General features: G+C 55.5%; 1 protein-coding gene across 3 annotated transcripts in view; it reads left to right on the top strand.

Annotated features, from left to right (window-relative positions):
- Window positions 1-2,911: 2,911 nt before the first annotated feature.
- TBC1D14 (TBC1 domain family member 14) overlaps window positions 2,912-24,796 on the top strand; it is a 95,478-nt gene continuing 73,593 nt past the window's right edge. The window contains exons 1-2 of one of the 3 annotated variants that reach the window (XM_033105590.1): window positions 2,912-3,041; window positions 12,432-13,167. In XM_033105590.1, the coding sequence (XP_032961481.1) occupies window positions 12,449-13,167 (719 nt within the window). In that variant the 5' untranslated portion in view covers window positions 2,912-3,041; window positions 12,432-12,448. Of the gene's footprint in view, window positions 3,042-3,415; window positions 3,583-3,743; window positions 3,838-12,431; window positions 13,168-24,796 lie in introns of those variants that run through there. The other 2 variants (XM_033105592.1, XM_033105591.1) reach the window with 2 other exon arrangements.

Here is a 24,796-nt window from a genome sequence, read left to right on the forward strand (position 1 = left end):
TGGCCAGATGCGCTGGCTCCCAGTGTGGAGTGTGGTTCCTTTCGTTCATGCCCTGGCCCCCGGTGGCTCGGAACAGAAGCTTTGGCGAGGAGGGTGGGAGGGAGCTTCTGGTCAATGAGGGGAGAGCTCTGAGACCTGGGCTGAGTGGCCTCACCTGCAGAATGGGAGTCAGTTGTGCCAGTTTGGCAGGTTGGGGGGCTCTGTTGTTCCCCAGGTGAAACAGCGAGCACAGCACAGGGTACCTGGGATGGCCCCAGGTGCAGGTATGAGCAAGATTTACCCCTTCCACAGACATTTATGGAGCTCACAGCCAGGGGGCTGGGAGAGAGCTGAGGGCAAAATGTTTGGGAAACTAGATCCCCGTATCTCCTGAGATTAACAGGGGCTTTGGCAGAGCAGGAGGCTCTGGCCTGGGTACCTCTGGGCCTACCTCCTACCCCACCTGACCTTGGGCCCTTCCCTGTCTCTCTCTCTAGGCCTCAGTTTCCCCCCTGAATGAGAGGACTGGGCTTCAGGATCTGTAAGGGTCCTGCCAGCTGACACCCTGCTTATGACGCTTCTGGGGTCTGCATCTGCTCGTTAACCATTTTCCTTGCAAGGGGATGTGGCTGTTTTTGTGAGGCGCCTGTCTGTGCCCCCAGAGTCTGGGACTCTGTAACAGGAATTGTGGGCTGTCCGTCACTCTAGTGTTCCAGATCCCAGCATGAGACTGGCCCAGAGTGGGCTCAGAAGTGGTTTCTATGGATACTGGGCATCCTGGGAAGAGCATCCCATTCCTGCTTAGCAAGGTTAGGGAGGCTCAGAGGTCAGGCTTGAAGAAGTCCCTCTTTGGGGACTCTTCTTACCTGATGGATTGACCGACACACTTTCCCTACATTCCCCAAATATGCCAGACACTGATGAAGTCTGACAGTTCTTACATTTGTCCATCACTCCCACTGACTTTCTCACTTAACCCTCACACAGCTTGGGAGGTGGAGGTGCTAGGAGCCTTGTAGAGACAAGAAAAGTTGGGGAGGAGGGCTTAGGTGGGCCCCGGGGGCTGCCACTTGGAAGTCCTGTGCCTGGAACCCAGGAAAGGGAGCTCAAGGCCTGGTCCTTTCTACATCAAGTACCAGCTCTACAGCCCTCAAAGGAACAAGTGTGAGATGAGGAGCATTCTGGGAACTTCGGGGTTAAGTCTGTATGGGGGGGGAACAATGGCTTCACCTAGGCCTTCATCAGTTAGCCAGCGGAGGGGGGACAAGGCGCTGACCACCCTGAGTTGTCTCCGTATCAGAGACGGGGGCGAGGACCTGCTGAGGTTTTGAGTAGTGACATGAGGGCATACAACCACACAGCTAATCTTGTTCATTGTAGTTTTAGTTTTGTTAGACTCAGGTTGCAATGAGGATTTATTTAGAACACTTCTGGGTGCTGATAAGAAAGATGTGGGTCAAACCACACTGAGAGTCTAAGTGACAGGTGAGTTCCAGGGAAGGGCTCTGGGCGGGGGCCAGGGGGTTGGGGTGCAGGAGGATGGGGAGAGGGTGAGGAAAAGGCAGGCAGAGGGCGCCAAATGCCAATCTGTGGCCCAAACATTTTTTTTTTTGTTCTAGTTTCAGAACAATGGTTCCTTGTCATGGTGGGATTTTAAAGCGCTAAGACTCAGAATGAGGGCTGGAAGGGATTTGGGGACTTGCAAGGAACACTGTCAAAGCAGATTTATTAATCTGATGTATTAAACTGTGAATTAAGTCAGGCCCGAAGCAAGCCTGTACTTTCCTGTGTTTTCTTAGAATAAGCTGGGGAGGAGAGGCCACGCTGGGCTTTGAAGGAGACCTGGTATTATTTTTCCTTAAAGCCACCTAGAAATGTAAGCATTTATAAAGCATCTATTATGCATCAAGCCCTGCGAAGGTGTTAATGTATTCTCTTAAGAGCATGCCCTTTTCAAGTTCTCACCCTTCCTGCCCTAACTAACAGGTGCTAAGAGTTTGCAAAGCTGAGACAGGAGAAACAAATCAGGGGTTCTTTGGCCCCACCAGCACTACCGCATTACCATAGCCCAAAATAATCTTGCATGCATGTTTCCAGATGCTTCTATGGAGATTAGTCTTCCTGTCCCTGACCACTCTGCTCTCAAGGCCTCCCTTAGATTCAGCTGGTCAGTCTCTCCAAGGTTTCCTCTTTGGTAACGGCCTGTGATAGTTCTCTGGGCTCCTGGTTGCTAGGATCCCAGCCTAGTGTAGAACCCAAACCTGGCTCCCAGCCATTGGAGTCTTTCCTTTTACCTTGATGTCCTCAGAATATAATAATTCAACAAATAGTTAGTGCCTGCTCTTTGCCAGGCCCAGGGGATATAGCAGTAAACAAGGGAAGCCCGATTTGACTCAGGGAGCTCACATTCTGGAAGGGGAATAGGGAGGGCGTTACTAGGTAACAAGAGTTTTCTTATTTATACAGGGTCTTGCAAGGTTTTGGAGGGTGGTCTGGGCGGGGCATCTGGCTTCTGACCCCCCTCAGCTACTGACCCGACCTGGAACCTTGGGCAAGCCACTTTTCTCCCCCTCTGTACACGGCTTTGATTACAGACCCCGTCCATGCCGTTTCTGCAATGTTGACGCAAAGTAATGCACATAAACGCTAGGCTAGCGGTTTCCAAACTATGCACATTACACAACTTCCAAAACTGTACCTCACATCCGGATTAATTGGCCTGGGGTGTAGCCTGGGCTTTGGAATTTTCAAAGGTCCCGCGCTAGGCACTGTTCTCAATAAAGGACAACTCCCAGAAAAGCCCGTTTTACAGATTAAGAGACTAAGGCTGGGCAGGTAGGCCGCCAGTTCCGGGCCCAAGGTGCTTAGCCCACACAAACCTCCCGCCTGTGGCCCGGCGGGGGCCACGCCCCTCGTCTCCCGCCCACCCACCCTCTGGGGCAGGGGCTCCCATCGATGCGCTCCGCCGCTCGGCTCCCCACGCCTGGTCCTGTCCCGCTCGTACCCCTGCCCCCTCCCGTCCGCTTCCCACTTCCAAGATGGCCGCGGGTGGAGCCGACCAGGTAAGGGGGCCCCTGGCGGGAGTACACGGGGGCTTTGCGGATACGAAGATACCCTCAAGCCTCCCCTCGCGGCTCCGCTTGGCCCTCGGGAAAGGACGGGTCCAGCAACGCCGCTCTAGGGTCCGCGGCGGACAGGCAAACAAGCCCGAGGAAGGTCTGCGCGGAGAGCGTCGAACTCTAAAAGCGGCGGCGGCGCGGCGGGAGACGGCAGCTCAGGCTTAAGAGCGGCCGCGGCCAATAGGGGGCGGGGCGGGACGAGGGCGCGCGGGGCGGGACGAGGGCGCGCGGGGCGGGACGAGGGCGCGCGGGGCGGGACGAGGGCGCGCGGGGCGGGGCGAGGGCGCGCGGGGCGGGGCGAAGGCGCGCGGGGCGGGGCGAGGGCGCGTTGTGCGGTTGGCCGCGGGCGGCTCGCGCGCACCTGCCGGCGGGGCTTGCCGCCTACTGCGCTGCCGGCGTCTCCGCCTAGCAAGTTGCGGGTCCCACAGGACCTGGAGTGCGGGCTCGCGGGCCCCGGGATGGCGTCGGAACCGCGCTAACTCGGGTACTGAGGGCCTCCGGCGGGGGCCGGGCCGGGAGCGAGGAAGGGGACCCAGGCGCGCGGGGCGCTGCCACCTGCTGCAGCGTCGGCGGGAGCGGGGGGGTGGCCTGAGGCGGGGCGGGGAGGGCAGCGCTGGTCCGGGTCTCGCCTGGGCGCCCTTTCGCCTCGCGGCCGCCGCTTCCTCTCGCGTGGGCGAGCGCGTGAGGCCCGGGGAACGCTGTGGGGCTGCCGCGGCGCTCGGCGCTCCACCGCCCCTCGGTGAGACGCGCGCCCCGACGCGCTTCTTTTCCGGAACTTGACGAAAAGTTTTCCTCCTCGAGCTCGCGGGGCTCCCAGGCCGGGATGTGAGCCGGCTCGGCCCGAGGAACCGCCCGGCCCGGCCGCCGCGACCTTTCCACCTCGGGACCTCGGATCCCTGGGACCCCGCCACCCCGGCCTCCCCCGTATGGGGGCCTCGGCGCCCCCGGAGCCCCCGACCCCGGGGCCCCTCCCTCCACCTTGGAGTCCCTGCTCCTCGGAGTCCCGTCCCCGGGCCGTGGTCCATCCCCTCCGTCTCAGAGACCCAGGCCTGGGGATCCCTGCCCCGGGGGCGCTGAGAGGCCTCGGCCAGGGTGGGTGGGGGGCGCGCCCCAGGCGGCCTTCGCTGGGCAGGGGCTGCGATGAGGAAGGAGTCCGGAGTCGGTGGTTCGAAGCTGGGCTGGGTGGGGATGAGGGCGGGCGGACCGCACGCTGCGCGGAGCCCCGGGGCCTGGCAGAGGGCGTTAGGGGCGCGGTCCTTGCCCCGGCGCGCGAGACCTTTCGTGCCCTCAAGTTGCGCCGGCCACGGTGTTCCCCAACACGGGTGAGAAGCTTTGCTTTGGGAAGTTCTCTGTGCAGGAGGCCCCTGCGCAGGGCCATCTTTGCTGAGGCGCGAGGCAGGCGAGGTGTAGGAGCCGGGTGTGCAGGGTGTGAGCACCCCGCTGTCTCGGCCGCCTTCGCAGGGGGTTGCTGCTGTGCACTGGCCGCGCTTTGCAGGGCCCCAGCCAGGCCTCGCAGCAGCCTCGGGACACTTCCTCCTGCCCTGTTTATCTGGCAGGAGCGGCCCGTGGCGCAGGTCTGGGTACAGGCTGTCGTACGTGTCCGCGGTGGTGCGTGTTTGACCCCTTGACATTGTGGGCTCCACCTGGTCCCCTGCCCTCCTGAGAACCTGGCATGTACCTGGGGCGCAAGATAGTTGAGGGGATGCACCTTGGGAAACATTAGGGACGTAAAGTGACTGGTTCCGTCGCCCAGCTGGAGAGAGGCCGAGGTGGGATTCAAACGGAGACAGGTCACTGCGCCCGGCTCTGCTCCCCTGTGTCCTCCACGGTTCCAGCAGGTTGTGGCAGGTCCCTGCTCAGCACTTGGCACTGAGCTGGGTTTGCTCTCTGGCCCGGTCCACCCTCTCACATTCAGTGGAGGCCCCGCTGCCTCACCTGGCGTCTGCTGACCCCTGCAGTTCCCCGGCCCCTGCTGAATTGCTGTCCTGCCTCCGCTTCCCCTCCCTTGCAATCTGCAGAAGGCCGCTCTCACGTTGAGGACCCAGCCTAGCAGAACCGCTTGTTTTAGAGTCTTTCTCGAACCTCATTGGTCAGAGCTTCTGCCCTTCATGTCTCAGCCCCAGTGCAGAGGATGCCCCTCCAGCATGTGGTGCCTGCTGGTGGAGCTTTGAGACCTGGGAGGAGATTTGTCATCAAAATAGACATTGACACATAGTATGTGAAAGGACTTGAGGAAAATGATTGTGATGTTTATGTTTGTTTTAGGGGGATATAAAGTTCCTAAGGGTTGTTTAGAATTCTAGATTGTCAGGTACAGGGACCTCCGGTGGATGAGCTGGGCTAATCACCTCATTTCATAGATGGAAAAGTTGCGGCCCAGAGCTCAGTGCCACGGAGCAGGTGTGAGGAGAGACGTGAGTGACAGGAAGAAGCTGCCCAGTAAGTGTGTACACACACAGACTGGCTTGTGTGTCAGCTTGCTTATGCAAATGAGCTGCTAAAATGGTGGGCCTGAGCTGGCAGGCCCGTTTCGGTGCCCAGGAAAGAAGAACACCAGCCATCGCTTCTGAGGCTCAACTCTTGCTGGCACAACTCTAAAGGGTTTATGTGGATTGTTTCCCCTAATTTTGTCAGCTGCCTAAGGAGATAGGGTCTGTTGTTGGCCCCATTTTACTGCATGGAAATTGAGGCACAGGAAAGTTAAGAAACTAGTTCAAGGTCAGAGAAAGAAGGAGGAGCTGGGATTTGAACCCAGGCAATCTATCTCCAGAACCTGCATCCCCCCCATTTATTTATTATTTATTTTTTAAAATTTTATTAGGGAATATTGAAGAACAGTGTGTTTCTCCAGGGCCCATCAGCTCCAAGTCAAGTTGTTGTCCTTCATTCTAGTTGTGGAGGGCACAGCTCAGCTCCAAGTCCAGTCGCCGTGTTCAATCTTTAGTTGCAGGGGGTGCAGCCCACCATCCCCTGTGGTAATTGAACTGACAACCTTGTTGTTGAGAGCTCGTGCTCTAACCAACTGAGCCATCTGGCCGCCGCCCCCGGACCCCCCATTTATTTTAAAAACTTTTCTATTGAGGCTAACATACACAGAAAAGTATAAAAGTTGTTAACTGTGTAATTTACTGATTATCACAAAATTTAGGGCCCATATGCTTAAGCACTCCAGCAAACCGTGTCTGTGGGCTTTCATGTCAGACCTGGTTTGAATCCAGTTTCTGTGGCTGTGTGACCTTGGGTGAGTTACTCAGCCTCTCTGAATCTCAATTTCTTTAATGTACTTGTGAGGCTTGTGATAATTAGAGCACATGATAGAACCTAGCATGTTTGGTCATGGTAAATGTTCAGTAAATAATTTATAATCTTAATTAATAAGAGAAACTACATTGGCTTTGTTAAGTGGTCTGTCTTCCTAACCTGTCAGTTGCCTCTTCAATCATTTCATAAATACTTAACCATGATTAGTTTTGGTAAATCACTAAATGTAGCTGAAGCATTTTGGGGTTGTGTGAAATCCCCTATGCATTGAAAGTACTTAACTTAAAATGTCCCACCTATGCCTTTTAAACATAACCACCTTTGGGCACTGGAACTAAATGTCTGTTCCTTAGGGTTGTAAAGGAGCCTTTGGAGACCCTCACAGTTTAACCCCTATTTCTGCCCGGTGTGCTGATGGACCAAAACTTACTTAAACAACATTGTGTTAAGTTCCAGGAGCCTAAAAGTTGCCTTTCACCCTCCAGAGGAATACGTTGAGCTTCTAAGAAATTGTGGGTTTTTTAAGGATCGTTTTTATCCTAAAGAAAACCCATTTAAAAACCAAACTACTTTTCTAGTCGACTTTTCCATTCTACATAGTGCAGAGGAATCCATTGTTGAGGCCACCGTGCAAGCAGTGGAAAGAGCAAGCACTGGCGAGTCAGATCCAGTTCGCCCCAGTACTTTATTGCATGTTCCTTCCATGCCTCTGTCTTCTTGTCGGAGGTGGTGACGATGGGGTCTCGTGGAGGTCCCACAGATGGTGGGTGTGGGCGCTGAACACAGTGCCCGACTTGTAATGCACACTTGGTGAGCAGAGGCGGCTGCCCGTTTAATTGTTAATGCTGAGGCACCCGAGACCCAGAGCGTCCTGCGCCTTTCTTTCCAGGACCCTTTCTGCCTGAGCCAGGACTGAATGAAAAAGAGAAAGGACTCACGGTGGTGGGTGCTTGTGGCGCCCTCTGCGAGTATAGCAGGCTCATTCATTCACATGGGAGATGCCACACAGGTTGGCGGGTTCCCCTCGGTGTTAGGACCTCATTTCAGAGGCTTGACGGGCCAGTTTCTTGTGAATGGTCTTGCCCTCCAGGGTGAAGCTGAAGGCCAGGTGGAGCCACCACTCCTTTGGGGAGGCTGGTGGTCCCTCCGGAATTGTTACCAGGAAACAGGAAGGACCCCCGAGAGGCCTTGAGGAGAATGAGAGGCCTTGAGGAGAATGACGTGGGTATTGGAACGCGAAGACCCAACTGGGGCTCCTCCTGCAAAACCTGGGACAGGTCACTCCTTGCATCTGGCTTCGCCCAGCAGTGTTGCTCCCATCTGTAAAATGGGAGCATACAGTCTGCTCCTTCACAGGAGGGATGAGACATGGAGGGGCCTCGGAGTCACAGAGGTGTGTTTGAGCCCCAGCGGCTGCCACATAGAAATGCAGACTTTGGGGAAGCCGTGTGCCTCAGTTTCCTCCTTTGTGTAATGGGGATAGGACCCAGCGCGTCGGGCTATAAAAGAGAACGCTGTAGTAAGAGCTTAGTGCCCTGCCTGGTGCTCGTTCAGTTGTGGTTTTATGGTGATGCTCTGGTGTTGTAGCCCTGGTCCTGCCCTCTTGAATCTTGGGCTCCATGAGAGACGTGCCCTCGGACCACGGCTCACGGGAAGGAGCTGTGCGCTGGACTCTCAAGAGGAAGGATTCCAACCTCAGTGGATGGGAGGCTTGGCTGCACAGAGGCGTGCACACGGCCTCCTTGGAGGGCCAGGGAGGGCAGCAGTGGGGTGGGGTGAGGCGGCGGCTGGCCGCCAGTGTCCAGGGAGGAGCCTGGACAAGGGCCTCCCCTGGACGGGACGGCGCTGCAGGAAAGACAGTGCTGGAGGGGTCTGCTTGATGGGCAGCAGTATTTCTCCCTGCAGCCCCCAGCGAGTGCATCTCCCCCCTCCCACAAGGAACATAGCTACATCATTTGGTTTGGGCTTCATAAACTGTTTCTTTTATTTGTGAAGACTTCCTAGTCCTACTGCTTTCTAAGGAGGAGGAAATTAAACTGTTGATTCAAGTTGGAATCGTTTCCCAAAGCCTAGCCAGAGTCACTGGCAGAGCCACTGTCCACTTGGTGGCTTGTATTAGTCCTAAGATGTGGCCCCGGTGGAGTGAAGGTTGTGCAAATCTCTCGGCACTTAGCCTCTTTGCTTCCTGCAGAATGCAGTTTTGTGTCGGGGGGAGAACATTCAGACGGTCTTGCTGCCTAAAATCTTCCTCTCATCTGTACTCGGTGTTTTGTGTGCTTTTCTCTTGTCCGGGAGGTGATGGCTAGTTAACCTTCCATCAAGAGCTCCCAGCACTGGTGCCGGCCAGTGCCCAGAAGACGCCGAGAGCCTGAGGGCGCCCCGCGGTGGTCACTGCTGCAGGGCTGGTGTTCTTGGGCCTCAGGGATTTGCACTTGGGGAAACAACCATCCAGGGAGAAATTGCATTTTACTGTCCTGCACTGTCAGCTGCTGACGGTGATTCCCCCGGCTGGTCTGGCAGCAGACATGACAAACTGGGTGTTTGGTTATCACCTACTTGCTGTGTCTGTCATCTGCACACGTGCCGGGAACTTGGTGGATGGATTTTCTTCCTCGTCTTATTCTCCCCACTGCTTTCCTTCTTTTTGGAACATAACCCAGTTTGCAGCAGAGTTTCTTGAATGGACCGTTCCTGAAACCTGCCCACTTAGAATGTAGTTGTTAGTAATAATGAATTCAGCAAATAGATTTTTGAATCCTTAATCCATGCCAGACATTTGACCAGCCAGTGGTGTCGGGAAGCTTTTAGCGCTGTGCCTGCTCAGGAGCCAGTGCAGAGAGACGTGGGAGCAGCTGTAAATATAGCTGTTTCAGGTGGGTGTGGCCAAAGGGCGCCCAGCAGGAAGGAGAGCCTGCAGCTTCCAGGGAGAGTGAGGAGGGCTTCTCAGAAGAGGTGGCCTTGGAAGGGTGCTGTGTCACCTGGTGGCACCTGCTGCTGGATCCCCAGAGGCGCTGATGGCCATGCTGGGAGAGCACCCCGCGCATGGCCCAGGGAGCCTGGGTATTGAGAGAGGTGAGGTGACAGCACGAGGCTGGTGAGGCTGGCAGGGACGGATTGGGAGGGCCCTGTGCCAGCTCGGGATTTAAGCTGATTCTGTCTGTAGAAAAGCATGTGACTTGGAGGCAGGCCACTGGCAGCTGGCCTCCTGGCGGGCTTCCGAAGTCCACCCTGCAGCCTGTTTCAGAAGCAGGCGCTTTGTGCAGCCGTCCCCGTCAGGGCACCGCTGGAAGGCAGGGGCTGCGGAGTGTGGCTGCTGGTTCTATGGCACTGCTGGCACCAGGTGGAAGGGTTTGAGGGCAGCCGGCCTTGGCCCTTGCAGTCTGGTTTTAGAGGGTGTTGCAAGTGGAAGTACTTTTTCCCTTTTAGTTTTGTTTCCCCGAAGGCTGACACCCTGTTCCTGAGGTTTGAGGAACAACTGGACTTGGAGCCAGTGGAGGCCTCAGAGGTTGCTCGGTGTCTCCCTGGAAGAGGCCTGCTGGCTGCTCTCCATGAGCCGGGGCAGGAGGGAGAGAGCGGAGAAGGAGCCCATCGCCGAGCGGCTTTGGGCTCTTTCATCTCGGCGATTCAGAGAACGGGTCCGTGGGCTCCCTTAACTCTTGGCCGGTGTTCCTGTCATTCCAGTGTCAGCCTTTCAGTTTCAGTTCATTTTTGCAGGTACTTCAGCGCTTCATGTGGCTAATGTGGAGGGAATTCATGTTCACCGGGCACCTACTGTGTGTCAGATGCCGGGGTCGCTGGTGCCCTCGCCACACCTTCTCATTTCACTTCTCCTCAGACGTGCCCGGGACTTCTGTGGGGTGGCCCCATTGCACTGCTGGGGAGGAGGGAAGGAGGCTCAGAAAGGGTGAGCACCTCTCCTGAGGGCGCCCGCCAGAGTGTCAGGCAGGCCTGTCAGTCTGTCAGCTCAGTGAGGATTTCCCTCTGTGCTGAGGCTTTTTGCCAGTTTGACCTGTTAGAGTGTCGTCGGTGTGTTGTTCAATGTAATCACCTTTGACGTTGCCAAAGATTAGCTCTTCACCATGTGCTAAAAATGCTTCTTACCCTATTTTCCTTTTAATTACAAAAAACAAAAATAGCAGAATTTTCACATTCGTGTGGTTGGACTCTCCTGCATCTTCCTGTGGTGAAGCCCATTGTCCCACAGCACGTGCAGTTCAGGGTTTCCCCAGCGCAGGGTCCCCGAAAGCTCGCCCTGGCCTTCCAAGGAGGAGCTCACGGCTTTGGCCTGGTGGGTGGGCTTCCAGCCCAGGAAGTTCAGGGCCCACAAATCGTGTGCTCACGTGTCGTGAGGACATCCCTTCGGAGGGTGAACTGAGTTTTCGCTCTCTAGGTTAGAGAAGCACTTTATTTTAAGCAACATCTTTATAATTTCATTTTTGTGTTAAACTCTGATTTTGTCTGTATTTTTGCTTTGATATAGTACAGTGTGGTTCTACCTTCCAAGAGAAATTGAGAACTGATTAGTATAACACCATGATTAGGTAGTCCTCCTTCCTTACTCCCAGGGTCACATTTCAAGTTTCTATATGTAGTTCAGTCTGTTTCTGAGTTCTGCATTTCGATTCATTCCTTCATATTTCTGGTTTTGCTCCAGTGCTGCACCGACCGGCTTCTTCAATTTCTGGGAGGGAAGGAAATGACCCCCTCCTCCCTTTTCTGCTTTTAATGAATTTGCTTTTGCTGTGTTGACATTGAGAGGCAGGCCAGGCTTCCTGAAGGAGAGCAGGAAGGCTCTTTGAAAAGCTAAAATAACACCCAAAAGGGAGTGGTTATCATTGTTCTGCCGCCATATTCAAAACCTTCAGCTGCTTGCTGTTTGATGATAGCAGCTGCCGACAGAGTGCCTGCTGGGGGCCAGGCGCCTGTCCAGTGCTTCTCATGGCACTTGATTTCGTTCTCCCAGGGCAGTCTCGTGGCGCTGGGATTAGAACCCAGAAATAGGTCTGAGCCCAAAGTCCCGCTCTCTATGTTGTTCTACTCCTTGGGTCAGATTTAAATGCACCGCCAGATCTCTTCGGTTTTGACATTTTAAAGGACAATAGAAGGTGACATAACATATGCCAGGGTTCTCAGTCCCCTGGGGACTGTGCTGCCCCAGCTGGTGCACCTCCCACTTCCTCTTCCCACCCCTATCTCAGACCAGGGAACCGTAGGCAGGGCCCTGAATGTGTGTGTGTCACTGACGGCTTAGACTCTTCTCACTCAAGTCTACTGTAGGTTCATGGTCCTTATTTTCCCTTTATTGATTGTCTTCACTGAGCCAGCCTTCCGACCTGGGTTTTTATAATCCCAAACTAAGCCATTCATTCATTCGGTATGGCCTGTTTGGGGGAGGAGGGGTCCCGTAGATCCCAGCCCTGCCGCTAGGTCACCGTATGACCTTGGACTTGTTTCTGAACCTCTGAGCCTCAGTGTCTTCTGTGGTGAAGGGGATGACATGCCCTGCCTCGCAGGCCTGAGTCGGCTGACTGAACCCTTTGTAGCAGGCCTTTGCTATCGTGGACGTGGTTGGGACAGTCCCACTGCTCGTGGGACTGTCTTGTTTTCTGCCCTGAAAACACCTCAATTTTTATGCTGTCTCAGAACACACGGAATCTTGACTTGTTCATTCATGTGGGTTATGAATTCACATACTTTTGACAGACGTAGGCTTTTGATCATTTAAAACCCCACGAGAGACAGAAACCCCGCTCTCTGCCTAGCACGCCCTCAGTGCCAGTGCTGTCCTGGGGGTCAGAGATGGGGCTGGTGGGTGGTGAGGAGGATGGTGAAGATGATAGGTGTTTTTACCCTACACGTATCCTTTGAGTTATCTTCCTGGTAATTGACATCATGGTAATATATGTTAAAAGTCCAGCTTCTGGTCCTGAATTAGAACTTGAGTGTGTGGCACCGTCTTCAGGGATTCCTCCTTTACGAGGGCTGTCAGAACATTTGAGCTGTGCGTCAGAGGAGTGGTGTCTTTGTCTTTTACATCCACTGCCCTAATTGCCATTTTGGCGTTTCCCCTAGTTTCTTCTTGGACCAAGATGACTGATGGAAACCTTTCCAGCTCTACCAATGGCGTCGCCTTGATGGGCGTTCTGGACGGCCGACCGGGGAACCACATTCAGAGCCTGCCACACGTGCCCCTCAGGGCGCCCCGATCCCTCTCATTGCCTGAGTACGGGCCCACGCTGAAACTGGGGGCTTTAGATCAGCAGAGCCTGACGTCGGTGGACTCCGGCATTCCCACCCTCGAGATCGGCAACCCGGAACCTGTCCCCTGCAGCGTGCTCCATGCGAAGAGGCAGCCGTCCGAGTCCGAGCTAGTCCCTGAGCGGGCCTGCCAGAGCGCCTGCCCGCTGCCGTCGTACGCGCCGCCGGCTGCCCCGGGCGCGGAGCAGGAGCCGAGTGTGCGCAAGTCCTCCACCTTCCCCAGGACAGGCTACGACGCGGTGAAGCTCTACAGCCCCGCCGCCAAAGCCCTGAGCCGCGGCGACAATGTCTCTGTGTGCAGCGTGTCCAGCCTCAGCACAGAGCTGTCAGCCACGCTGTCCGTCAGCTACGAGGACATCTTGGACCTGGTGGTCGCCAGCAGCTCCAGTGCCATCGTGACTCTGGAGAATGACGATGGCCCACAGTTTACCGATGTCACCTTGAGCTCTGTCAAGGAAACCCAGGACCCACAGCGGCAGGAATGTGTTGACGCAGTGGAGGAGGGGAGGAAATTGAAAATCTTGGGACCGTTCAGTAGCTTCTTTACAAGGTAACACGTCTTTGTCTCCGCAGGGGGTCTAGGCCGTTATGTCAGACGCGTGGAATGTTCTTGTCCAAAACGTGTTGTGTGTTTCCCGCCCTGTGGAGCGGACGCTCTGTCACACAGATGATCACATCTTTTCCTAACAGCCCAGAATGCTGGAGTCGTGTGTAGGGCCCGTCTTTTGGGGGCTCTGATGTTTGCCTCCTCACTGCTAGCTGTCACTTCTGTGTCCCTGGCTCGCTCACACAGTCTGTTGTCACTTCCTGCTGTCACTGAGGGTGACCCACAGTGTTCTGTGTCATCAAATCAGCAACCTTGCTTTGTCACCCTTTCCTCTGCAGGGCCCTTTATGCTGATAACGTGAGTTTCTCGGGCCATCTGGCGGGTGCTGATGAGGGTGGTGTCAGAGTTAGTAACCCACATTGCTGATTCCAGCTCCCGTCGCCTAACCCAGGGCTGGCATTTTGGGGGGCCCTGGCTGTGTCCCCCGTGTGCCTGGGCACCTGTGTGAATGTTTCGGCCCTGCTGCTGAGTTGTGTGCTGTCACTGCCCTGTAGCCACACATTCTCACCTGTCACCAGGCGCCAGGCCAGGGCTGCTGGATCCCTGTGTCGCACCTCAGGCCCCGTGGAGGCGTCTCCTGCAGCGCTGGCCTCTTTCTTGTGCTCTCATATTCTCGCTCGGTGTGTGTGTCCTGGGCTCTGCTCTTAGCAGCTAATTTGGGAGGAACGGGCGGTAGAAATAGTCCTAGGTCATGACTGGGTGGGCTTCCAGGCTGGGGGTCAGTCACACAAGCAAACGTGAACTCCCCACCCGCGGAGTGTGGTGAGGAAAGGCATGGCTGTGGGCGGTGGGTGCAGGGTAATAGCGATTGGCTCCACAGCTGCTTTCAGAGGGTCTGGGCCGGGGCCTGGCAGGGGGGCGCGTTTCCGCGGCCGACCCTGACTGCCCCATATGTGTGTGCCCCCAGCAAACCCCATGCTGCACACTGCGGCGGGGTGTCCCTCGGGATGGGGCACTGAGCTGGCCGAAGTCACCCAGAGGCTTCTGTGCCGTGGGCATGCCCACGGACCTCCCGCCCCCTCAGTCGGCTGAACGTGGGCTCATCACAGAGTCTAAGACCTGTCCTGAGGGAAAGGGTCTCGGACGCAGGCTCTTGTTTTGTGGGCACCTTTTCTTTCCGAGGTGCTGCCAGGTGTGGCGCCACCACGAGTAAGTGCCTAGTCTCCGAATGCTCAGTGATTGCCATCGTTGGGAGGAACCCAGGAACTTTAGGGGAGACTGTTGTCACTCTTCCTGCTCAGGCCTTAGTCCTAATACTGCGTTGTTGCAGTTCAGATTTGTGTGGCAGAGCTGATCTCTACTCAGGTCTGTGTTTTCAACGTTTCCTGTTTATGAATGCCACCTGGGTATCTGTTAAATGTGGTTCTTCAGGGTCTTGGGGGAGGGCCAACGGGGACAGGCTTTCAGAATCACTTGGGGTTCTTGGCAGATTTGGGAAACCTTGCTCAAAATGAGGCTGGCTTGGAAGTAGCATAGAGAAAGAGCTTAGCTTTGGAATTCAGCAGACCTGGATCCACATCCTAGCTGTGTGACCTTGAACAAGTTACTTCACCTCTCTGAGCTAGTTTTCTCTCTAAAACAGCATTCATAAGTGCCTGGTACGTGAGGCCTGTTATGTTCACGTGTGACGCACTCTCACCTCTGGTCCTTATCATCGCTTGCTTTGTGTCTCGGCTTCCTCATCTGCACATGCGGGTCCTGAGCCCTGCTGCACGGGCTGGATGGGGGTGACGTGCATCCCGTGTATGAAACGCACCGACCCAGACAGCAAGCTGGGAAGTGACGGTGGCTTGCTGTGATCACCGTGACCGCCCCTCGCTTCATCTGCTGCCTTTGTCTCACTGTCTGGGTCGAAGCCTCGTCTACTTTGAAAGGAAACACCATCAGTTACTGCAGATCATTTCTAAAGCTCCAGTTCTTGAAAATCCTCTCTAGCTTTCTGCCACAGGAATCAAATGTCTCCTCTTTGTTTTATTCCTTGCTTCTTGTCTTCTTACCCTTATTTTGATGGCTGTGACATTATTGTGAGCCATCACTAAGCACCTTTGGGAAGCTGGTGGACTGTTAATGACAAATGAATAAAATATGTGAGAGTATGGGCCAACTCTAGTGAGTTTCTTGTCCTTGACTCTTAAAAGTGTTAGAAAAGAGTTTCAATCTAGAATTGCTTCGAAGGGTTTTGTCCCAAAAATGTTTGAACCCACTAAATATTTTACAGGTGAGTAAATTTGCAGAGGGGTTACAGAGAGGGCCTGGCACACAGTAGGTCTTCAGAGGACTTTGGACTGTGAGTTTTGTTGAGGGTAGATCCTTTGGGGTTCCCAGCCCAGGCTTCTGAGTCTTCCTGTTTCTCCACTTTATCCCCTCAGCCCAAGCGACTTCCTTTACCCCAGTGCCGTCGTTCTCCTTACCCTCACGGAGTCAATTTCCAGGTTGTAGAAGTGTGGGCAGCGTGGTGGGCAGTTAGTCCACAAGAAGGGGTCTCAGGAAGGGCTGGAATGGTCAGGAAACTCGTGCCCTGAAGGAGCAGACCTTTACTGTCTGATGAGGGTGGCCTGGGTGAGACGGAGCTGGCTGGGCCTGACCACTGCTCCCAGGCAGCTGCAGGCCCAGCTCCCATTGTTCCTTCCGTCCTTTCTTCATCCAGACGTGATAGCAGCTCTGTTGGAGACTCCACCCTGAGCTTGGAGATAGTCCCTGCTTTTCAGGAGCTTGCCGCTGGTAACAGGGACAGACCAGCCACTGCGGGGCTGGGGGATGAGTGCTGTCATGGGGTGTGAGTGTGTATGCGTGTGAGAGTGTGTGTGAGTGTGTGTGTATGTGTGTGTGAGGGTGTGTGTGAGTGTGTGTGTTGTGTGTGTGAGCGTGAGTGTGAGTGTATGTATGTGTGTGCGTGTGAGGGTGTGTGTGTGAGTGTGTGAGTGTGTGTGTGAATGTGTGTGTATGTGTGTGTGTGAGCGTGAGTGTGTGTGTGGTGTGTGTGTGGGGGGTACCAAAGGCAGGAGTGCTGGTTCAGGACTCAGGCTGGCTGGGTTCAGTGTGAGCTCCTCTACTTAATAGCTGTGTGATCTTGGGCAAGTCACTTCACCTCTCTGAGTCTAAAACGGGGCATAAAACTACTGTGAGAGGTTAGGGATCAAATAGGTAAAGCATCTAACACACTTCCTGGCATGAGGCAAGTAGCAGCGATGTGTGATTCTAATATAAATACTTATTATTTCTGAAAAATACGTTTTTTAAAAGCTTTGTCTAGTTCTTATCGCAATATTGTGCTTACTGAAATCAACCCATTACTGGAAAAGTTAGATCAGGATTTCCCACTTTGGCACAGTTGACATTTTGGGATGGGTGAATCTGGCGGGAGGCATTGAGGGCTGTTCAGCAGCACCCCTGGCCTCTACCCACTAGATGCCAGTAGCAGTCCCCAATTGTGACAACCCAAAATGACCTTAGATGTTGCCAAATGTCCCAGGGGTGTGGGGTGGGGTGTGGAGTGGAAGGGGTGGGCAAAAATAACCCAGCCTTTGAGAACTACTGAGCAAGTGGGTTGTAAAATGTGGTATTTAATTGCTTCCTCGAAGGAAATTCAGTACTGTAATGTAATTTGAGCGGCGCCCTCAGCTTGTGTAGAGGAAAGGGGTTAAAGGAGCCTGTGCGCCCAGTGTGGTTTGACAGTATTGGCCTCGAAGCCGGACAGCAGATGTGAGAGGAACTGAGGGACACGGTTGTATTCCCCAGGAGACAGGGCTGTTTCTGAGACGCCCCGGGTTTAGCGCTGCTGATCTGCACGGGCCTGGAAGGTGGTAATTAGTCGGACTGCTGACGACATATTTTGTGTAGCCCTTTATTAAGCTCTCAGAAGAGATGACAAGCAGCCTTTGCTGACGAGAGATGCTAGAACTGCCTCTGCAGGATGCTGAGCAGGAGCTTGCCAAGTGACTCGGGCAGAGGGAACAGCTTGTGGAAGGCGGGGCGGGGCGGGGCACCCGGCTGTGTGTAAGGAGCTGTAATGATGCAGTTTTCCGGTCTGCTTCCCGGCCTGGCTCACAGCCCCTTGGGCACCGTCTGCGTCTGGTTCACCCTGGCATTGAATCGTCACTGAGACAGACGGGGAGTGTGGTCGTTGGGAGCTGGGGCTGCTCAGACCCAGGGTGGCAGCCTCAGCTCTGCCATTTTTGACCTGTGTGACATCAAGAAACAACCTCTGTGATCCCCAGGGGTACAGGTGGCATCGGGTTAATTGTACCTCTTGTGAAGAGTTGCTTTGAGGGTTAAACGAGACTTACAGGTAAAGCTTTGGGCAGAGCACAGACCCAGAATACAGGTTGGATTTCTGGCCCTGACCTCTGCCTTTGTTGGGGTTTCACATAAGATTTCCCTTTTTTTTTATTTAAGGTTCTGCTGTATGGAAAGGTTTGAAACCACTGGCTTAAGAAAAATAAATCTTCAAACGGGCACTTTGACTTGCTGTGAGGGTGCTCAGCCAAAATGTCAGTTCCTGCACTGATGTAGGCTTCTGGGATTTGATTATTTGCGAGGCACCATGAGCAGGGCGGAGGAAGAAATGTGCTCTTTGCTTTCTTTTTCGGGAGGTGAGACAGCTCCCCCACAGGCTGGATGGACTTGGGATGTGGGACAGTCAGAGCCCTCAGCACGGGGACTACCGGGCAGCCCCAGGTGCTTCCCAGGTGCCATTCTCAGCCTTCAGTGGCTGCCTGTGTGACCCTCAGCAGCCGTGAGAGAGAGTGTAGGGTGGCACGTTCAGCGGGCGTCCGCCACTTCCTTCAGGCCTCCAGGTGCCTTCCTGCACTGTGGAAGCTGGAGATTTCAAGATGTGCGTTTCCCAAATCCTTTGCAGCTTGGGTTCTGCATATGAATTGGGTGCCGTCCAATTCTTTTATGTAGGAGAGATTCGAGGCAGAAGTTCGGTGGAGACCATTTTTTCTTCCCCTCTTGGCTGTTTCTGCTGTCGAGTGATGTCATCGCGATGGAGGCCCCCTGCCTCAGCATCTGTGTCCGTTTCCTGGAGGTTTCAGGCAGTTGCGGTGGAGGCGGTGGCAACATTTTGCGCTTCAGTGTTGGTGGCCGCTCTGGTGGCTTCCCGATCCTGTTGCAATCTTGAGTCCCTGGTGCCTCAGTTCTATAGTATTCAGGGAGCCGGTCCCCGGGGCTCCATGGAGAGCTGACTACTTCTGCCCTTACAGTGATTTCGAGATCATCTAATTCCTTGAGTTAAATCCCTTCCTCTTAAAATTCCTAGAGTAGTTCCTGCATCCTGCACTGAAAGCTGATGAATTTGGGTAAGTACTGGAACTACTTCTCATTTATAGGTGAGGAAACTGAGGCAAGGGGTGGTTAGGTAGCTTACAGGGGATACAAAGATAATACAAGGTTTGGGTCTCTGAGCTTAGGTTTCTTATCTGGAAAATAGAAATAAGTTCACTCTTCAAAGTGTTGTTGGGACTAAATGGGGAGGAAATGTACACGGATATGAAGCAATGAGCACATGGCAGGCATATTAATATCTATGTTTTTACAATTATTATTGCTGACTGACTAGTTTTCTACTGCTTTGAGCATTTTAGAGTTAGCATCGGTGACTTGAGGTATGACGTTGTAACTGTGCCTTTCCTACCAAATCTGCTTGCTAACGTTCCTGGGACTTGGCCTGGCATTGGGGACATGCAGAACACACCCGCCGAGTACCTGAGCTGCTGGGGTATGTGGCTGTGGGGACAGGCACACACCCCTGACACCGGGGAAGGAGCCCCGATGGCTGCTCTCTGGCCTGTGCCCTCGGGTAAGGCCAGCACCCAGCCTCTCTGGGGCTTAGTGTCCTGTCTGCAAAGCGAGCTGAGGATACTCCCCTTCCAGACTGGCGCAAGTGAAAGGAGCCCTCTGATCAAGAGCTTGAGCTCCAAGTGCACGAGAGAAAGGTCTGCACAGGAGCCGGTGAACTGCCCGGATGAGGGGCGGGGTTGAACCTGGTTAGCTGGCGGGGCTCCGAGCTGCCTTCTGAGCAGCTGCCCTTGGGGGAGGCGGAGCTGCCGTGTTCGCAGCTGGGCACTTTACCTGCTGTCTTTCCGGAGCCCTTCCTGTAGAGATCGTCTCCCCACTGGGGACAGGCTCAGAGAGGCGACCTGCACAGACTCCCAGTGGCGGAGCTGTGACTTGAGCAGCCACTTGTCCACCTCTGAAGTCCTCGCCCTTTTTGCAGAAGACTCCACTGCCTCTCGTAAGTGTGTGCCATTCGCAGAAAGGGGGGCTTGGGGCTGGGAGAGCGAGAGGAAGTGAGCTGCCTTCAGGAGCAGTGGAGAGTCTGCAGGCCGGTGTCGGTGGGGCTCAGGCAAAGGGGAGAATGGAAGGTGTCGGGCGGCGCTAAACCGGGCTGGGGAGCGCAGCTCCGGGACCTGCTCAGGGCACGGCGCTCCTGAGTGGGAAGAGGCCCTCGTGGGCAAGCAGGTGGAGAAAGCTTTTTCCTCCCCGAGTGTGGGAGTCATGCAGGCGTTTGCAAGTGTGGCAGTGAGGCTTGGTCAGCTCTGAGGCCTGCTGACCGTGTGGTTGGCCTTCCCGGGCTGGCTGTCCCCGGGAGGAGAATGGGGACAGAGCGGAGTCAGGTGCCTGCCTCCCTGGGGGGGCCTTGAGCATGACAGAAGCAGGAAAGACTTTATCAAGCAAACGGGTTGAGTGGTTGCCTGTTATAAACTGAAGGTGTGTGAGGTGTCTCGGCTATTCCGGTTGTCCTCTCTGTTCTAAGTGTTTTCACAGGCGCACACCCTTCCCCGGGGCCCGCTGGGACTGGATTGGTCTCCCCACCCCAAGGTTTTCACTTCCTCCCTTGTGAGTTCTTGGGCCACGTGGGTTTTCAGCCGTGCGGCCCCTTTCCTTACAGAATGCCGGCACTTGTTTTCTCACCACTGGTCTTCACAGCTGTGCTCTTACCAGCCAGTGTTTTAGCACCGGGGAGGTCAGCGCTGACCTTGGCTGGAGACGTTTCTGTGACTCCAGGTGAGCGCTGAGGTTGCCCTTTGAGTTTGGCGAGGATGCAGCAAGTCGTGTCCCTCTGCAGACAGGGCTGGCGGAGCCCCAGGAAGCCAGCTGTGTGTGTGCTGGACACGCGGGAGTTGTCTGGTTCCACTGCAGACCCGGGAGAGCCCGACTGCCGCTGGTCCCGCTGTGCTCGGAGCAGCTGCGTGTGTGAAGGCTGTCAGCTGCCCTGGGCTCTGCGGGGCTCGGTTTTCTTCGGGCAGCGAGTCGTAGCCATGATTCTCGAGTGCCTGCAGTGGACCAAGCACTGTGCTATGTCCTTGAAAATGTTTCTCGTACATTCTTTCAAGCAGTATTTACAGAGCATTGTAGGTGTTCGGGATGCATTTGTGAACAAAACAAAGACCCTGCCCTGGAAGAGCTTATATTCTAGTGGGAGGAGGCAGATAATAACCCCACTAAATAGAGAAACGCTGCGAGGAGCGTGTGCTGGGGAAACAATGAGGACGTAGAGGTGGTAGGAGGGCAGGTCACAGAGTAGGCTGGTCAGGGTTGCCCACCCACGCGGTGCCCGCCTCATGAGTGACGAGGAGAGATGGAAGCAGAGACCTGAGGAGGTAAGGCAGTGAACCAGACGGATGCGTCCCTGGGAGGACGGCTGACGCAGAGGAACAGCACGAGGCGCGTGCGATGCTCCGAGTGAGTGACGGCGAGGGCGTGGGGTGTGAGGTCCGTGGGGCCAGGTCCTGTGTGGGCCTGTGTGGCTTTGACTCAGGGAAGGGCGAGCAGCTGCAGGGTTCTTCTGAGCAGAGGAGCTGTACTCGCTGTCTGCTGCCACCTGACAGATGACCTCGCGTGTTTTAAAACAACGTCACTGCTTCATCATGCGTGGCTGGGTCCCCTCGGTCTTCCAAGAGTGCAGCCAGCTGTCGGCCAGCTGTGGCCCCATCTGGAAGCCTCAGGAAACGCCGTTGCGCGTCCAGGTTGGTGGCAGAACCCAGTGCCTTGTGATTATAGGACTGAGTCCTCAGGTCCTTGATGGCGGCCAGCTGGGGCCCACTCTCCGCTCCTGCAGGCCTCCCACCTTCCTTGTCCTGTGTCCCCCCGTCTGCAAAGCCAGCAGCAGAGAATGTCCCTTGTGTCGAGTCCCTCTCACACTTTGAGTCTCTTTTGCAGGAAAAGCCCAGTTGTTTTGAAAGCCCACTGATCGGTTGAGGCCCACTGAGCATAAGGGCCCTTTCGCAAAGATCTGTGGCATAGGATGTGAGCTGACCACAGGGTGGCTGTCATCCTCCTCGTTTCTGCCCATGCTCGTGAGGAGGGACTGCCCAGGGGATGGAATCCTGGGACCGCCTTAGAATTCCACCTGCCCAGGAGGGAGGAAGGACTTCAGCTGGGTTTCAGCAGAAGGACTTGAGTTGCTGAATTGAGAGCAGACTGTTGGGCAAAGGGGAAGGGGCCCCGACCGGGCGGTGGTTGTGGAGAGGGGAGGAATAGTTGTACGGTGGGACATGGACGTGGGCGTGGGAAAAAGAAAGGAGTCGGAACGTGGCCAGGATTTGGGCCTGAACCAGCAGGAAAACAGAGTTGTCATCAAGGAGACAGGTGGGGAGAGAAGATGGCGAGCTGCGTCTGAGACATCAGCCGTTTTCGAGAAGATGGTGGAGGAGGCGATTGGCTGGGAGTTTGGACTTGGGGAGCTGGGTCTGGGCAGGAGATAGAAGCTTGGAGTTGGCCCTGTGGCTCTTTGGAGTCGGTAAGGTCACTGTAGAAGCGAGGGGCCAGAAGAGGACCAAGGAGTGAGTCTGCGGCAGCTGAACAGTCTCGGGAAGGAGGGACCTCGCAGAGACCCCGGGGTGGGGCCGGGGGAACGCCGTGTGCCAGCCTGGAAGCCAGGCGTAAGCGCCGTGTCAGGTGGGCGGTGGGCAGAGGAGGTCAGGGAAGAGGACCTAAGAGTGACCTTGGCCTGAGCGGCTTTGGTGGGAGGGTAACTGGAGTGAGAGGGGGGGTGCGGGGGACAGAGCCAGCACTGACAGTCCTTTTGGTGGGTGTGCTGCAGAGGGGAGCAGAGGTGGGGTGATGGCCGGAGAAGGAAGTGGTTGGTGTGAGAGGCTTTGCTTTTCTCAAGATGAGTGAAGTGTGTGTTTTTGTTTCTTGTTCCATGAGAACAAACGACCTAGTAAAGATTAGAAATTCCACAAATCAGCACAAGGAGAGAATTCTGGAGCCTCGTCCTTGAGTTGCATCGGGAGAAGTGGGATCTAGAGCGTTAGTAGAGAACCTGGCTTCAGCTGCTGGAATCCTCTAGGCTGACGGGGGTGGTCACAGATGCCGGGTGATAGAGGTGGCCGGAGGCGTCTGCGGACGTCATCCTGCGTGGATACAGACGACGTCATTGTTTTCAATGCTCCTTCATTGTTTGTGTGAATATAGATGTTTAATTTCAGCATTGGACTTTACACGTATTTTTTAGAGCATTTTCCGGATCAGAACAAAATTAAGCAGAAAGTACAGAGATTTCCCATGTACCCCACACACGCACAGCCCCCCTGGAAATCCACATCCCCTGCCATCCTGGTACCTTTGTTAGGAACCTACACCGACACGTCATAGTCGCGCAGAGTCCTTTGCATCAGGGGTCACTGGGTGGTGTGCATTCTGTGGCTTTGGACGGTGTAATGACACGTACCCACCATCACGGCGTCACACAGAGGGGTGTGCATTCTGTGGGTTTGGACGGTGTAATGACACGTGCCCACCATCACGGCGTCACACAGAGGGGTGTGCATTCTGTGGCTTTGGACGGTGTAATGACACGTACCCACCATCACGGCGTCACACAGAGGGGTGTGCGTTCTGTGGGTTTGGACGGTGTAATGACACGTGTCCACCATCACGGCGTCACACAGAGGGGTGTGCGGTCTGTGGGTTTGGACGGTGTAATGACACGTGTCCACCATCACGGCGTCACACAGAGGGGTGTGCGTTCTGTGGGTTTGGACGGTGTAATGACACGTGTCCACCATCACGGCGTCACACAGAGGGGTGTGCGTTCTGTGGGTTTGGACGGTGTAATGACACGTGTCCACCATCACGGCGTCACACAGAGGGGTGTGCGTTCTGTGGGTTTGGACGGTGTAATGACACGTGCCCACCATCACGGTGTCACACAGAGGGGTGTCACTGCCCTAACCCCCCTGCTTCCCCTGTTCACCCTTCACCCCCACCCCCGGCCACCACTGATGTCTTTACTGTCTCCACAGTTTTGCCTTTTCCAGGGTGTCATGTCACTGGACTCACACAGTGTGCAGCCTTTTCAGATGGGCTCTGTCACTTAGTGACACGCATTTAAGGTTCCTCCGTGTGTTTTCATGGCTGGACAGCTCATTCGCGTTTAGTGCTGAGTAACATTCTCTTGTCTGGATGGACCACACTTATTTATCCCTCACCTACTGGAGGAGGACGTTTTGGTTACTTCCAAGGCTTGGCAATTCGGGATGGGGCGGATGTAAGCAGCCGTGCGCAGGGTTCCGTGTGGCCGGGGGGCTCCGGCTCCTTTGGGTAAATGCCGCGGAGCCCGACTGCTGGATCGAAGGGTAGAGTGTGTTGAGTTTTGTAAGAAGCCACCCAACTGCCTTCCAGAGCGGCTGTGCCGTCTGCGCTCCCACCGGCTTGAGGAGGGTGCCTGCCGCTCCACGTCCTGCCTCTGTGGTGGGCTCGGTGGAAATTCTCTTTCTGTTGCTTCATTTTCTTGGGGAACTAGGAAGCAAGGTCCTCAGGTGACAGTGAGGATGGGCCTGGAGGGAGTGGGTGAGAGGAGTGAGGAAGAGATGTGACAGTCCCCTCAGTGAGTGTGGGGTGGAAAGGATGGGGGTGGGGTGGCCGGGGGCCCGCTCGATGAGCGCAGACGGGGTAGCGTGGTGCTTTTTCTCCAGGGTGTGCCCTGCGCAGGTGCCCGGGGGCAGGTTGTGCTTCTGCTCAGTGAGTGCAGTGAAATGAGAGCCAGGTAAGGGCGTGGGTAAGAGTGGCCTGGCCTTTGAGCCGGTAACGGGTGGGGGGACACCCGGAGGTGGGGAGGGGCAGACGCCGGAGGGTGGGGGGATTCGTGGGGCGAGAGGGAAAGAAGGAAGGCTGGAGGGAGTGGGGTGTCTTCACTGAGTGGATAAACAGGCTTATGGCACCCGGGTGGTTGGTGGTGGAATTGGGAGGGGTCAGCCCCCCTCCTTCCTCACCCTGGTCTATCTGACAGTGAAGCTCTACCCTGGGTGTCCAGATCACGTTCGAGCTGTGTCTGGTGAAACTGGTCAGCGAGGGTTGCTGAAAGGAGGTGAAGGGCCCACATTCTACTCCTCTCGCGTGCTGGTGGGGAGCGGAGGGCAGCAGCTCCATCCGGGGGCATCGTTACAACAGGCTCTGCTCTGGTGGGCTGGCCTCGGCTACACGTCCACTCCCACTTGTGACTAGCACCCCGTCCTTGGACAGCTGTTCAGCGGGGTTGGGGGGCAGCTGTGGAGCCCCTCCCCCTGGGGCTCACGGCTGGGCCCACTGCTAAGCAGCTGCGTGGGACAGTGGTGCCCTGCTCTGG

Source organism: Rhinolophus ferrumequinum, chromosome 5 (assembly GCF_004115265.2).
Source record: "Rhinolophus ferrumequinum isolate MPI-CBG mRhiFer1 chromosome 5, mRhiFer1_v1.p, whole genome shotgun sequence".
Lineage (NCBI taxonomy): Eukaryota > Metazoa > Chordata > Mammalia > Chiroptera > Rhinolophidae > Rhinolophus > Rhinolophus ferrumequinum.